Source organism: Terrapene carolina, unplaced genomic scaffold (assembly GCF_002925995.2).
Source record: "Terrapene carolina triunguis isolate 2854851 unplaced genomic scaffold, T_m_triunguis-2.0 Scaffold210, whole genome shotgun sequence".
Lineage (NCBI taxonomy): Eukaryota > Metazoa > Chordata > Testudines > Emydidae > Terrapene > Terrapene triunguis.
In genome coordinates this window covers 3,522,004-3,536,704 of record NW_020664561.1, presented here as the reverse complement: position 1 = coordinate 3,536,704, position 14,701 = coordinate 3,522,004, and the positions used below count along the sequence as shown (strand labels likewise).

General features: G+C 43.5%; 1 protein-coding gene across 1 annotated transcript in view; it reads right to left on the bottom strand.

Annotated features, from left to right (window-relative positions):
- The window catches only part of LOC112107395 (neurogenic locus notch homolog protein 2), a 136,782-nt gene that overhangs the window by 73,648 nt on the left and 48,433 nt on the right, over positions 1 to 14,701 (bottom strand). Inside the window, exon 6 of the mRNA XM_024201087.3 lies at positions 1,164 to 1,397. Within this exon, the coding sequence (XP_024056855.1) occupies positions 1,164 to 1,397 (234 nt within the window). The remainder of the gene's footprint in view (positions 1 to 1,163; positions 1,398 to 14,701) is intronic.

Here is a 14,701-nt window from a genome sequence, read left to right as displayed (position 1 = left end):
ATCAGCTGGGAGCAGCTCTTCCTAGCTAGTTTTTCTCTCCCCTTCACCAGCTAGCATGGTGCATCTTCTGGTGAACACACAAATGCAGCTCCCTTCCTTAGTCCTCAACATGGTCAGGAGCTATTGCATAGCCTCCAGGCTGCCAGTGCAGCTCCCTTGGTGTGTCAATGCTCTTAGCTTCTTATCTACACCTGCAGGGGATTCCCCACCAGGCCAGATAAGGCAGCTTTAAAGCAACATTCCTCCTGTATGCAGCCATGTCCCAGTTCCCCACTTTAGTCGTACGGGTGTGTTATCCCAGAGGCACAGGAGCTCCAAAATCCAGTCCCCCATCTCCTGGGCTCTGGTTTTATATACAAGCTGTATTCCAGTACTGGCACAGGGCCTCACCCAACCACACCTTCTCAGGGTAGTATAGCCCTCACAGGGTCTGCAAGTAATTCTTCCTCCCTTGAATAAGGGATCACAGCGGTCTTTCCCCTCAGTGTGTGCAGAGTGGCCAGCTTGTCCTGCCCTTGGTCACAGAGGAGTCCTTTACCACCCGCAGGGTGACATCAGAGAGCATTTGGGCCCCATTTGCCTGCCCTGAAGTCCAAACTGCCCCAGTTTCTCCTTCTCCAAGGCCACTTCCTTTGCACTGCCTGAATGGTACCGGGGGGCCTGGGTGTGGGCCAGGATCTATCCCTGTGTCATGTGCACACATAGGGACAGTTAGGGTTGTCCCGTTAGCCTTCATTTATGCTTTTAAGCATTTCTATTGGAAGCCTCCATGTTAAACAATTTTAATCTTACTGTTCACAATTTAACCTGTGACAGGTCAGATGCTGGCTGGTCCTTGCACAGGTGAGGAGGGTGCAGAGGGTATAAGAAACCTTCCTTTTCACTTTTGCTCCTGCATGCATAGCTAGAAACTTTCCCAAGGGAGGGTCCTCTTCCACACAAGTGGTGGATGGCCACAAAGAGGAGGGCATATTGCACCCTCTCACTGGATGGGGGAGTTGCTCCTGTGGTGTGAGCTCCCTGAGCCAGAAATGAGGAGCACTTTTTAAAGTTTTTTAAAAGACACATTTTAGTTTACTTTAGAAATGGTATCCTACACCTCTAGCTGTCCGCCGGCAGCACAGAGCAGCAATCCCAGAGCTATGTGCATTTCTCATCCTTACCTGTCTTTCCTTCTGGACAAATACATGTAAATGAGGCCACACGATCAATACAAGTAGACCCGACAGCACAGGGAGTATTGAAACAGTCGTCAATGTTCTTACTGCAGTCCTCCCCGCTCCAGCCATTGACACAGACACAGCTATGGCCTCCATTGTGGTTGGTGCAGGTCCCTCCATTCTGACAGGCGTTGGGCTGGAGCTGACATTCATCCACATCCTCAGTACAAAACTGACCTGGTAAGTCAAGAGGGACGAGTTTAACAGAATTCCAGGGAAGCCTTGCACAAGATGCCATTCCACTAACTGAGGAAGAGTCAGAAATCCTGAATACCGGACAGTTTGTGGAATAGAAAATGACTCTCCTGGGAGTACTTTTAAGAAAAACATAATTAAATACACCAGGTACCCACTATTGCTTTAATCTGCAAATGGAGGTGACCCATGCATTGCCAAGTGAAGATAGAAATACTTGCAACAAATAAGCCCCTTGGGCTAACCAAGGGCTAACAGATAACTTCATCATCTTACCAGTGCCCTATCTGAATAGTCAGTGTCCCAATCCAGTCCTTAGCAGGCATAGCTATTAACACAACTGACTACCATGTTCACAGCCTCAGGAGAAAGGCTCCTGGCCATTTAGTTATTGTGACAATGAATTTTCCCTCAGCCCTAGAAGGGGAGGTACACTCCAGGTCAAATGGGAGACACACTGCCTTGGAAGAACATATACATGGGGATATGAGCAAGGAATAGTTTTGCAGATACCTATCCTTGGAATATCTGCATCATGTCTCTGGGCATACCCAGTATAAACTAGATGTTGCTAAAGGCCTGAGCAGACTCATAGTATGTCTACACAGCAAAAGCTGCGCACGACTAGCTTACTCAAGCTAGCTTGAATCCAGCTAACATGAGTACCAGTAGTAGGGGCGACAGCAGTGTGGGCTTTGCAGCAGGCTAGCAAACCGAGTACATACCCAAGTCTGTGCTGGGCCTATATTACCTGCTCCAAACCCCGTGGTGCATGTCTTCACTGCTATTGTTATTTGCACAGGCTGGATTCAAATTAGCTCAAGTAGGCTAACCTGTGCAGAACTTTTCCTGTGTAAACATACCCTCAGTCTAAAGTGGATGCTCCTGGAATTAAAGATGCTGTGTTTCTCTTGCCTTCTGAGCGTTAACTTATATCCAGTCAAAGATCAATTGATTTCTTTGCAAATTCAGTGGACATAGAGGAGAAAATAAAGTCTCAAGAAAATGGCATCAGCTTTAGCCACACTTTGAAATTTTTCTCAACACCTTGCGGGCTGCAGTGAAAGCACCAAAAGTGCAGATGGACTTTTTTGTCTGATAGGCCTAGCACCAATCCAGGTGTATAATGCTTGTCGTGACACCATGCAGTAACAATACAGTAGGAATGAAGGCACTGACTGTGGTCCTGGAGTAGATTAAACTGATTTTTAAAGATCTATATCTAATGTATATACATATTTTTCCCCTCATGGGGACACTACATAGCAGAGTTAAGGTTGTTTGGGTGATTTAACTGTGCATTTCCAGACTAACATGCCTGCTAGTTTAACCTTCACTCTGAATTTCCTGGATCCATAATGCTCATTTGGGGGAACAACTACAGCCCACTAATATATGCTCTAAATTATTGACATGTGCTCAACAGTAGCTCCATGTTAATTGTTTGTCTCAGCATTTCCATATTTAAATTATAAATATGAGCCATAAACAAGAAACCAAGAGAACGCTACCATGTTTTATGACAGAACAATTTAACAATTTCAAGATATGTAGTGTTCACCCTAAATTTTTTTTTTCAAATTATAACTTTCAGTTCCAGATTCAGTTAGGTTATGGCCACTTCACACTGATTTAGAGCAACACAAGGCAACTGGAATACACTGCCCAGTTAAACTGGGTTTACAACTGCTTTGCATCACCTGAGCCGAGCACAGCCTTAGAGTATAAACCACGTTTTCTCTCTCCCTCCTGCTCCCCACATTTCCCTCCCCCCAACATGCAAATTCCCTTTCCCTCCTGCACCCACTTATATCTTCCTGCACATCTTTCCATGGTTTCCCCTCCTGGCTGAATAATGCATCAGGCAGTTTTTGAGGAGATAGCTCAAATTAATCACTGTTGCCAACTCTTGGAATTTTATCTTATCTTGCGATATTTCGTGTTTCTTAAAGCCCCAGCTCCTGGACTTGTGTGAATACATACGAATTTCAGTTCTCATTTTAAAAGTTTCCAACCCTACTAATTAAGGAGGAAAAGCTTGAAATCGTGCCCCAAGCAGAACCCTAGAGGTTCAAAAACCAGAAGGTAAATCAAAACCCAACACATATTTTTAAAAGCCTTATGGTTTTTAAATGCTTGGTTTTGGCACTACTGGATTTGTGGTCATTTTTTTAGTTATTCTTCATGACTGGAAGCTATTCCCTCAGAAGTTGGCATGTCTTCAGAGAAACTCAAGGACTACCCTCTTTCAAAGTGGCAATCATCATCTATTGTTCTTAATGGGACTGAGGCCACGGGTTGCCCTTAGAAAAGATGGTCACTGCCTCCCATTGTTCTCAATGGAAATATACAGGTCTGTCTCATCTTACGTGGGGATTCCGTTCCGCGGTTAGCGTGTAAAGCGAAAACCGTGTATAGCCAAAACCCCATTGAGTTCAATGGCGGGCAAAATCGCCCGCACTACAGGTATAGTATTAAAACTGTTTTTCTCTTTTTTGTTTTTGTTTTTGCCGATCGCGTAAAGTTGAAATCGCGCATGTTAAATGCGTGTAAGATGCGACAGACCTGTAATCCCATGTCCTCAGGGAGGATCCTGGCCCCCTGAGCTACCAGGAGGGGGAAGAGGAACACTGTGAGGAGGCGGGGATGGATGGAAGCTGTGTCTAAGGAAACCTGTGGCTTCGGTCCCAGTGAATCCTATTCTTCGGAGTTTCTCTGAAGATTAATCTTCAGCCTCTCCTGACAAGACTTTAGTTAAGGATAATGGGGAAAGTGACATTAACCCTAAATTTCTTTTAAAAAATGTTTTTTTTTAAATCTATCCCTTGCACAAGATATACTCAAATTTTACCTCTGAAAATTGCATAGACAGACTAAGCCTGAGCAGAGATTGTGAGGGACAAAAAAAGCTCTGAAATAAGGAACAAGTCTAAAATACTTAGTCAATGGAGTTTCTCCAGATGTACCTGTAACATAGATTGGAATCTGGACCAATGCAACCTGTAAGAGACATGTGTTGTATATTTGCAGTTATGCACACTATGAATTGGTGGAGTGTTGTTGGACAATGCTTTAAGCACAAACATGCTTTGAGCAGCGGGTTGAACTAGATAACCTCCTGAGGTCTCTTCCAACCCTAATCCTCTATGCATCTATGATTCTATGCAAGTTTGGGGAACTATGCAACTCCTTAAAAAAAGGAAAACTCATACATGAAATATAAAATGAGCAGGGAATGCACAAGTTTCTCCAAGAAACCACTTCAATCTTATTCTGACCCAGATATTTGCAGAGCGAGGGAAATCAGTGAAATGAAGACTGGCTCTAAGTGACCTTGTACAGAGTAAGCACCTAGTCCATGTGGTATTTCAAAATAGAAGACAGACAGAATAAGACAACAACCTTCAGCTCTAAATGTTTATTGACTATGAAACTGAGGTACTTTCTGTGCTTTTTTTTCTTGGAAGTCATCAGGGATTAAGTTCTCCAAGAGCAACTATACAGAATAGGATACTTTAGGTGTACATTGTTTCTACGGCTCCCATTTGCAGAGCAAATACTTTTCCGATATCTCTGATGGGATTTTTTAAAAGGGCAGCTTTTGATCAGCACAAAGAAGTTTTATATCTGGCCATAACGGCCAGATAGTTGGCAGCTCTCAAATTTAAGGATACCAAGGAATAATTTTTTCTTTCCAGCACATTTAATCATTTAGACTGTTCCCAGGGGTTGAAGACATGTTCCCAGCTTTATGCACCTCTTTCACAGCAGAGTCTACAAGGTCAGCCTAGTGTAAGAGTAAGAAAAATTAAAAACTCTCCCTGGGAACCTGGTATAAGTGCTCAGATTTCCTTGATGCAGAAGGAAGAGAGAGTCAGGGTGATTCCAGACTTCCTTACCTAGCTCCACCAAGCCCTCATTGAGATCTCCATACCTCTCTCTAGGAGCTGCGGGATGCCAAAAATTGTATGGCTTCATTAGCAAGGCAGTTGCAGAGATAGAACCACAGCCACTGCGTACACCAAGTTCTGAAAAACTGTGGCACTACTTGGAGATGAGGAAGCAGCCGAGACTGCCACATCCAGAGAAATAGTAGCAGATGTACCATTGGCTCTTCTCCCTCAACCAAGCATCCCACTCCAAATCAGGAAGCAACATTTTCAATTTTTTTCACACAAAGCTATTTACTGAATTCTACCCAAATTCATGAACAGTTTTGGTGCCCCCAAAATGCATTTTTCAGCAAATTTACTGTTTGCCAAATCCTCCCACATGGCTCTAGTCAACACCGCTCTCCCCACCAATAATACCCATTCAGATTTAGGGCTTGTCTTCAGTACCGGGGTAAATCAACCTAACTTACGCTACTCCAGCTATGTGAACAATGTAGCTGGAGTTGACATAGCTTAGGTCAACTTATCTCAGTGTCTTCATTGCGCAGCGTCGACAGGAGATACTCTTCCGTGAACTTACCTTAATCTTCTCAGGGATCTGGAGTACTGGGGTCGATCAGAGAGTCCTCTGCGGTCGATTTATCAGGTCTTCACTAGACCTACTAAATCGACCACTGCTGCATCGATTGCAGCAACGTCGATCTCCCGTAGTGAAGACCACACCTTATTTTAGTCTTGAAGACATTTAATGGGACAGAGGCTCTCAAGAACTTCCTGGGCTCACCAGACTCCCTTTGGAGTTGATCTGTGATCAAGTATACCAATGCCCATTTTCCTTAGAAGCACGGTTACCAAAGCACTAAGCTCAGCTGTAACTGGTATTGAGCACCCCTCAAATAGATAGACTAGACCGGGGTCAGCAACCTTTCAGAAGTGGTGTGCCAAGTCTTCATTTATTCACTCTAATTTAAGGATTCGCGTGCCAGTAATACATTTTAACGTTTTTAGAAGGTCTCTTTCTATAAGTCTATAATATATAACTAAACTATTGTGGTATGTAAAGTAAATAAGGTTTTTAAAATATTTAAGAAGCTTCATTTAAAATTAAATTAAAATGCAGAGCCCCCCAGACCAGTGGCCAGGACCCGGGCAGTGTGAAAATCAGCTCGCATGCTGCCTTTGGCATGCGTGCCATAGGTTGCCTACCCCTGGACTAGACAGATCTGTACAAAGCCTTCCACAACACCAGACCTCATCCAACACTGCAGAGAGGAAGACTGCTTTGGAGGGAATATTAGAGGACCTGATCCTCCAAGATCCTGAGGAACAGTAGTGGTGGCTCAGTGCAGAACATGGTTCCAGGTCATATGACATCATCTACACGCTCAGAGTATCTCATGGGGGCTTTGCCAATTGGATCAGATAGAAAGTCCAATGCAGGAGACCGGTCCCATCAGCCCAGGTCTGGAGGCCCTATTCTCTAGGGATGATCTGGGGAATTACAAATCAGTAAATCTCACCTCTGTACCTAGTGAATTGGTTGAATGGATCCTTTAAACTAGAACAAAAACATCTGAAAGATATGATAGGGTTTAACCACCATGATTTAGGGAAAGGAAAGTTATCTTTTTCCAATTAGACTTGCATGCATATGAACCAGGGGACAAATGAGAACCAGGTGATGTAATTTGCATTTTCAAAAAGCCTTTCACAAGATCTCTCAACAAGAGGCTGTTAAAGAAACTAAGTCATGTGGTGAGAGGCAAAGTCCTGTCACAGCTCAAAAACTGGCAGAGACAAGAAAATAGTAAGAATAAGTGGTCAATTTTCATCATGATAAAAGGTTAACAGCACAATGTCTCAAGGATCTCCATTAGGTCCAGTGTTTAATACAGCTTGTTAATAATCTGGAAAGGTGAGCGGAGCAGTGAGGTAACAAACTTTGCATATGAAAAAGTTATTTATGTTAGAGAAACCTAACCAAGTTAGGTGAACAGACAACACAATGGCAAGTGAAATTCAATTTTGATACATGCAAGGTAATGTACATTGGAGGGGAAAGTCAATGAAGACCTCTGCTCAATGGGCAAGTGCAGATGAAAAAGCTAACAAGATAGTATAATGCAGAAAATATTATGCTATTATATAAATAAATGATATAGCCTCATCTGGAACACTATGTACAGTACTGGCCTTCCCACCTCAAAAATGGTATTGAAATAGAGAGGTTTCAGACACTGATATCAAGACTGATTAGAGCATGGAAAATTCCTGTGGCAATAGTTTGAAGAAATGGATTGATTACCATTGAAAGGAGATAAAGAAGGGACATGATAAAATCATCTAACATAATGGATGGTCTAGCAAAGGTAGATCAAGACATTCTGTTCTCCCCGCTGCATAACACAAGAACAAGGGGACATTCAATGAAATTGATAGGTGGGAAATTCAAAATGTGTAAGAAAATACTCCATCACATGCATAATTAAACTCTGGAATTTATTGCCACAGAATGTCACTGAAGTCAAAAATTTTGAATCTTGCTAAGAGGGATGGGTAAGAATACCCAGAGTTATCACAGTTAATGCCAATAAAGCAATGAAGGGAGATGAAGTCTCATCCTTCAAGGTTTAAAGCAATCTCCGTTAGGGACTGAGAGCTTCATGGTGGTGCAGATTACCCCACATCTGCCTACTGTGGGGCTTTTTGCCCCTTCCTCGGAAGCACCCAGTGTCTGCCACCATCAGAGAATAAATAATGGGGCTGATGGACCACGGGTCTGTTCCAACATGGCAATTCCTGTGTTTCAATGTCAGAGTCTTTTCTCTGACCCTCCTAGGGCTCAGGATCAGATTTCATGGATCCTATACTTTAGATGAACGCTGATTCTGAGCCCCTAGAACTCATTTCAATAATTCTCCACAAGGCACTATGACCACAACTACCCCTCTCAGCCTGGAGGGAGGCTTAGTGGGCACATTATTCATGTCTGGGGAGGCTTTTCAGGAAGAGGTCTCCTTAATTCATGCACCACCACAACACCTTGCTGGACCCATGTCTTTTGGTCCGTCTGGTGTCTTTCTGAAGAATTTGTAGGCATCACAGGCACAGCCACTGGCAGCAGAATGGCTCTTCCCCAAGGCATAAAAGGCACCTTTTGGGCCTAACAGAGAACTTACCCGGGTGATTAGGAATGGCTCCTAAATGCAAGGGTTTTTGATGATCTGCCATCTTGGGCAAAGCTGGAGGCAACCCAAGATAGCAAAAACTACCAATATGTATCTATTATCAAACATAAAGCCTGAATCTGAATTAAAAGTAGATTAGATATAAACTACAATCATTTTAAGATAACATGATGGAAAACAAGGATAATTTCATGACCACTCCAGGAGGCAGACAGTGGAACCGAGGTACTGTAAGAAGGGATTTTAAGCCTTCTGACTTAAAATGTTGGGCTTTAGTGAATCGTACATGCCCCTAACCGCCAACTATTGCCCAAAAACAGTTCCATGATCTAGTGGTTGCACATGCAGCTCCTACTGGGGGGCTCTGTGGAGGCACTATTATAAATGAGAAAAATGAATGATGTGAAAAGTCACTGGTGGTATGGAATGATTGGGTGCTCTGACAGGGTGCTGGTTGGTGAAGTGCTTTGGGATGGGATGGTGATGGAGAAGTGGTGGAAAGAAGATACATCACCACATTAAACCACTCTTCATCTCGTCCATCCCCTCTCTCTTCACCTCCTCTAGAAAACACAGTAAACTTGGGAAAGACCTAGTAAGTGAAGAGATCTGTAAGACAAAATATAAAAGTCACAAAAATGCTCCATGTTCTCAAGCTAATACAGCAATGTATTTTTAGTAATTACCTAAAGACATTAATCACCTCACTATAAGGTCTGGTCTTCACTTGAAGGGATTTGCTGGTATAGCTGTACCAGCAACCTGCCCCCAGTGGAGAGACAGCTTATACCAGTTCCCTAAACAGACTACATTATATGAACAAAACAACATTTTTGCTGGTATAACAACATTTAAGTAGGGCTTCTGCATAGCTATGTCGGGGGGGTGGGGGGGGGGGGCGGAGAATGGGGATTCACTGGTCAACACAACTATGCCAGCCAAACTTATAAGTGTAGACCAGGTCTTACTAGGAGAAAGTAACCAAAGATGATGTTAGCAGGAGTTAGAACAATTGTCTTATCTGTTAGTCTCATCTCACCCACCAATCCAGACTCAGTATCAGGCAGTCCAGCCCTCTTCATCTTGGAGACAAGTTTATGCAAATGTCTTTGAGTGCCACTGTACAAGCCTCTCAAGAGACTGCTTGGCACATTCAAAGAGTACTTCCAAAGCTGGAAGATCACTACGAACATGAGGGAACAAGAGGAACATGTGTTCTGGATTGGCAGATGTTCATTCTACCAGACATCATTTAACATATTAAAGTTGCACTGTTTCCTTAGTGGTCATCTGCTAATCCAGACTCATTATTGGGAATTAGCAAGCAGCGCAGAATGATATTGAAGATCTGGTTGATATTTCATAATTCATACTCAATGCAATCCTAGCTAAAGCAGGAGTTTAAATTCCGTTGAACATGAATCCTCACACTGTGGATGAAGCTGAATGTGGATGGCAGACTCCAGAATGAATTGTGGTCAAGTACGTTGGATTCTTTTCTGGGGTCTCCCAGGATTTGCATCCCTGAGCTGCAGCTCTGCCACCTTTGAAGGGTGCAGGGTGCCCTCCCCCAACAGTGGCTAGCTCTGCCAATTTATGCAGGGGGTAGAAGTGAGAAAAGGGATCTTAATCCAACGTTTCCCCCTACCCTCCCTGACCCCTTTCGAACAGCTAATCCCCAATCGAGATGCTACAGGGAACAGGACTGCACTCTCCCATAGCTTCTGACCAGCCTCTGTACATTTTAGTGCAAGGGTGCTCCTTGCTCCTTGCACTCCCATGGAAGGGCCTGCCAGCATTACAAACATTATATCACTCACTGTTGGGTAAGGATTTAAAATTTCTGAAAAGTGAGAAGCAAATATATTCAGTAGTTTAGGGCTCAGTGAGCTGATTACTTTGAGATTTCAGAGCCAGTATCACCTTTCTAACCTGGTTAATTTAAAGCCTTTGTTTTATCACTTGAAATGTTATGGAGAAGTACTTTGGAGCTGAAAATTATCCTGTGCATAGCCCATTTTTTGCCCCCACAAAATTAGTATTACTTGTTATTGTATCTATTTCTGCAACAGAAGCTGAGGAAATTGGTTTCTGTCAAAAGAGAAAATTTAAACACAAGAAATGAGAGCACAAGATCTTATAGCAATTTTTTCACTCTAGCTCTTTGATATTTGTCAGCCTTCTTGGCAGAGAAAAGTCACGCCACCTCAGGCTGACTTGACCAAAATTCCTCCCGGAGGCTGCCAGCCACACTGTGGCACTTTCATCCACCAGTACACAGGGCAGGCTCATGCTCACAGGGATTAAAAGGTGCCCAAATCCCACTGTAATTAAATGGGAGCTGAGGTGCTTAATCCCTGTGGGTTCCTTTGAAAATTCCTGCCTAAAGTTCTGCTCCCTGGTGCAACAGATGAGAAGCAAAGGACAGTCACAACAATTGAAGTAAGAAAGCATCGACCCCCATGCCTGAAGAGAAGCTTAAAGTAAGAGCAGTTTGTTAGAGACAAATCCACTTCTTGAGTACAATCCCAAGATGAAGTTAACCGGTGGATTCAGCTGCCCTAGCCCCATATGCTTGTACATATACTTCACCTGAATGTAGATGTCCCTTAGATAAACAGGTGCACTCTCCATCTTAAAGACCATGGATTGCTTTGCCCATGAACAAATGGCTATGGTAAAGCCCTGATGACATCTAAAAACAACTGCCACTGTGGTTGTCTACCAGCCTTTTATACTTCCTCTTCCTGTCCCACCCCTCTGCTTCCGGCATGTGGGGCCTGGCCCTCCTGGCTCCACCCACCAGGTGGCTTGCGGCGTTCTCTCCGTGTCTGCCACGCCTCCTTGCTACAGAAACCTAGAGATGATTTTGGGGGAGCTTCACCAAGAACCACCTGAGAAGGTTTGCCAATGACAAATGCAGGAAGTTGCCTGACATCAGGGTCTACCCGCAATGCCAGGTGGACCACAGTTGAGCTTCTTGAAGGTGAGAGCAGCTGATCATTACTGACAACAACAGTTTCTGGCCATTGCGCAATGAAAGCAGGATTGAGTCCTCAGAGAAGAAGAGTAAAGGAGAGGAAAAACCAAGAGCATTCCCCAGCAAAGTGGGGAGTCTCCACAGATCGTTAGCTTTGCTGCAGGGGCAGGAAGACTAGGCTGAAAGCACCAAACAGTCTCCAAGGGCTGAATTTGGACACTAACAGAGAAATTCATGTTTGCAATGTGAAGTGGGCCAGACTACAAAGAATCGAGCCTGGCAGATGGCTTCTTCAACAAAAAGGGGCTTAGAGACTACAAAGTACTGTTCTTCACAAGACACAGCACAGATTACATTAGGTATCCACAATACTGTTCCACACAGGACGTGACAGAGATTAAGAGTGATTTGCTATAAAGGAGAAATTCAAATTGCAAACAGTTTAAATTGGACTCAGTTTGACAACCAAGCTCTACAAGAGGAGGCTTTAGAAGAACACTACTAAGGCTTAGCATTTACATTCTCCAACCATTTCACAAAATGTAACATCTGTATAGGCTAAGCATAGTAATAAACTTGCCTACACATACATAAATTGTGACCACACTTTTTTCCAAATAAATAAATAAATAAATACATTAAAAAAAAAAAGCAATAAGTGGAGCAGCACTGTATCAATTCAAGATCATCCCACAGGATTTTGGCTTCCAAAGCAGTGGCTGCCTTTACTAAATCATAAGAGACCAGCAGTATGAGCTGTCACTTTCAAAAGACTCCAAGAAACAGTTTTTGCTTCCCAGCCCATCTCAGTTAAAAATTAGCAAAGCTCTACTATACAGCTGTAAACAGTTGAAAATTAGTTTGGCTACATAAGAGAGGCTCCATGCTTCACCAAAACACTCATGGAAGATATGTAAAGATCTGTTCCTGCAGCTCCATATCTGGTTATTTTAAGAAATCCCAACCACAGAAGTATCCAAACCCTGCAGGGTTGATAGCAATAATCCTTGCATTTACCCAACATTACTCACTTGGATTTGAGGCAGAATTTAATTCTGAGGATGCCTCAGTGGGCTAGTAACAGTAGCATCCCCTCTGAATGTTTATGTGATAACCCTACTAGATTATGGTGGAGTAGTAGTAACAAAAGGATGACCCCCAGCTGTGCTGGATGGGCATGGAATATTGAGAACCTGTCACATTACCATGCAAAGATTCAAGATAGAAAGAATCAGAGGGGTAGCCGTGTTAGTCTGGATCTGTAAAAAGCAACAGAGTCCTGTGGCACCTTTAAGACTAACAGATGTATTGGAGAATAAGCTTTCGTGGGTGAATGCCCACTTTGTCGGATGCATGTAATGGAAATTTCCAGGGGCAGGTATAAATATGCTGGCAAGAATCAGTCTGGAGATAACAAGGTTAGTTCAGTCAGGGAGGGTGAGGTCCTCTGCTAGCAGTTGAAGTGTGAACACCAAGGGAGGAGAAACTGTTTCTGTAGTTGGCTAGCCATTCACAGTCTTTGTTTACTCCTCATCTGAGGGTGTCAAATTTGCAAATGAACTGAAGCTCAGCAGTTTCTCTTTGGAGTCTGGTCCTGAAGTTTTTTTGCTGTAAGATGGCTACCTTTACATCTGCTATCGTGTGGCCAGGGAGGTTGAAGTGTTCTCCTACAGGTTTTTGTATATAGCTATTCCTGATATCTGACTTGTGTCCATTTATCCTTTTACGTAGTGACTGTCCAGTTTGGCCAATATACATAGCAGAGGGGCATTGCTGGCACATATAACCTTGGTGGACGTGCAGGTGAATGAACCGGTGATGTTGTAGCTGATCTGGTTAGGTCCTGTGATGGTGTTGTTGGTGTAGATATGTGGGCAGAGTTGGCACATATCTCTACATATGTTAGAGTTGTTATGGTGCGGTGTGTGGTTGTTGGTGAGAATATGCTTAAGGTTGGCAGGTTGTCTGTGGGCGAGGACTGGCCTGCCTCCCAAGGTCTGTGAAAGAGAGGGATCATTGTCCAGGATGGGTTGTAGATCACTGATGATGCGTTGGAGAGGTTTAAGCTGAGGACTGTAGGTGATGGCCAGTGGAGTTCTGTTGGTTTCTTTCTTGGGCTTGTCTTGTAGCAGGAGGCTTCTGGGTACACGTCTGACTCTGTTGATTTGTTTCCTTATTTCCTTGTGCGGGTATCGTAGTTTTGAGAATGCTTGGTGAAGATCTTGTAGGTGTTGGTCTCTGTCTGAGGGGTTGGAGCAGATGCGGTTGTACCTCAGTGCTTGGCTGTAGACGATGGATCATGTGGTGTGTCCGGGGTGGAAGCTGGAGGCATGAAGGTAGGCATAGCGGTCGGTGGGTTTTCGGTATAGGGTGGTGTTAACGTGGCCATCACTTATTTGTACTGTGGTGTCTAGGACGTGGACCTCCCGTGTAGTTTGGTCCAGGCTGAGTTTGATGGTGGGGTGGAAGCTGTTGAAATCGTGGTGGAATTCTTCCAGAGTCTCCTTCCCATGGGTCCAGATGATGAAGATGTCGTCAATGTAGCGTAGGTAGAGGAGGGGCGTGAGTGGACAAGAGCTGAGGAAGTGTTGTTCCAGGTCAGCCATAAAAATATTGGCATATTGTGGGGCTATGCGGGTGCCCATGGCGGTGCCACTGGTCTGGAGGTATATATTGTCACCAAATTTGAAATAGTTGTGCATGAGGATAAAGATAGAAAGATACATCCTGGTGGGAAACTCATGCTACACCATTTAGATGAATCTCTAAAGAGTAGCAACCATGTCTTTTGCCTGAGGTGCCCAGTGCATTTTGGACACAATATAAAATAATATTTATCTAATTTAATTTGACATGGGAGAATGACATGGATATAAAAAGTGAAGGTTCCCTTAGCATGAAAAGTAGTTTCCTACATTCATGGGAGATGCCAGGTAAAGACTAACATTTCCAAACATATTTTTTTGTGAAAGTGAAGCTAAGGTTGCAGGAAAGTATCATTGGATTGAATGTATATTGCTTTAAATGAACATTATGAGTTAAAGATTAGAAACGCAAAAGTTCAGAGTCAAGGTTAACCTAAAAGAAATCCAAATCACTGAAAGCGTGAACATTCAATGTTAAAGCAACCAAACAGCTGTAACTCTGCCCTCATAGGTCAGCCTCCCATCTTAAAAATTTGTGCACCATAAGGAATGGAAAATGTGTGCCAGAGAACATTAATCT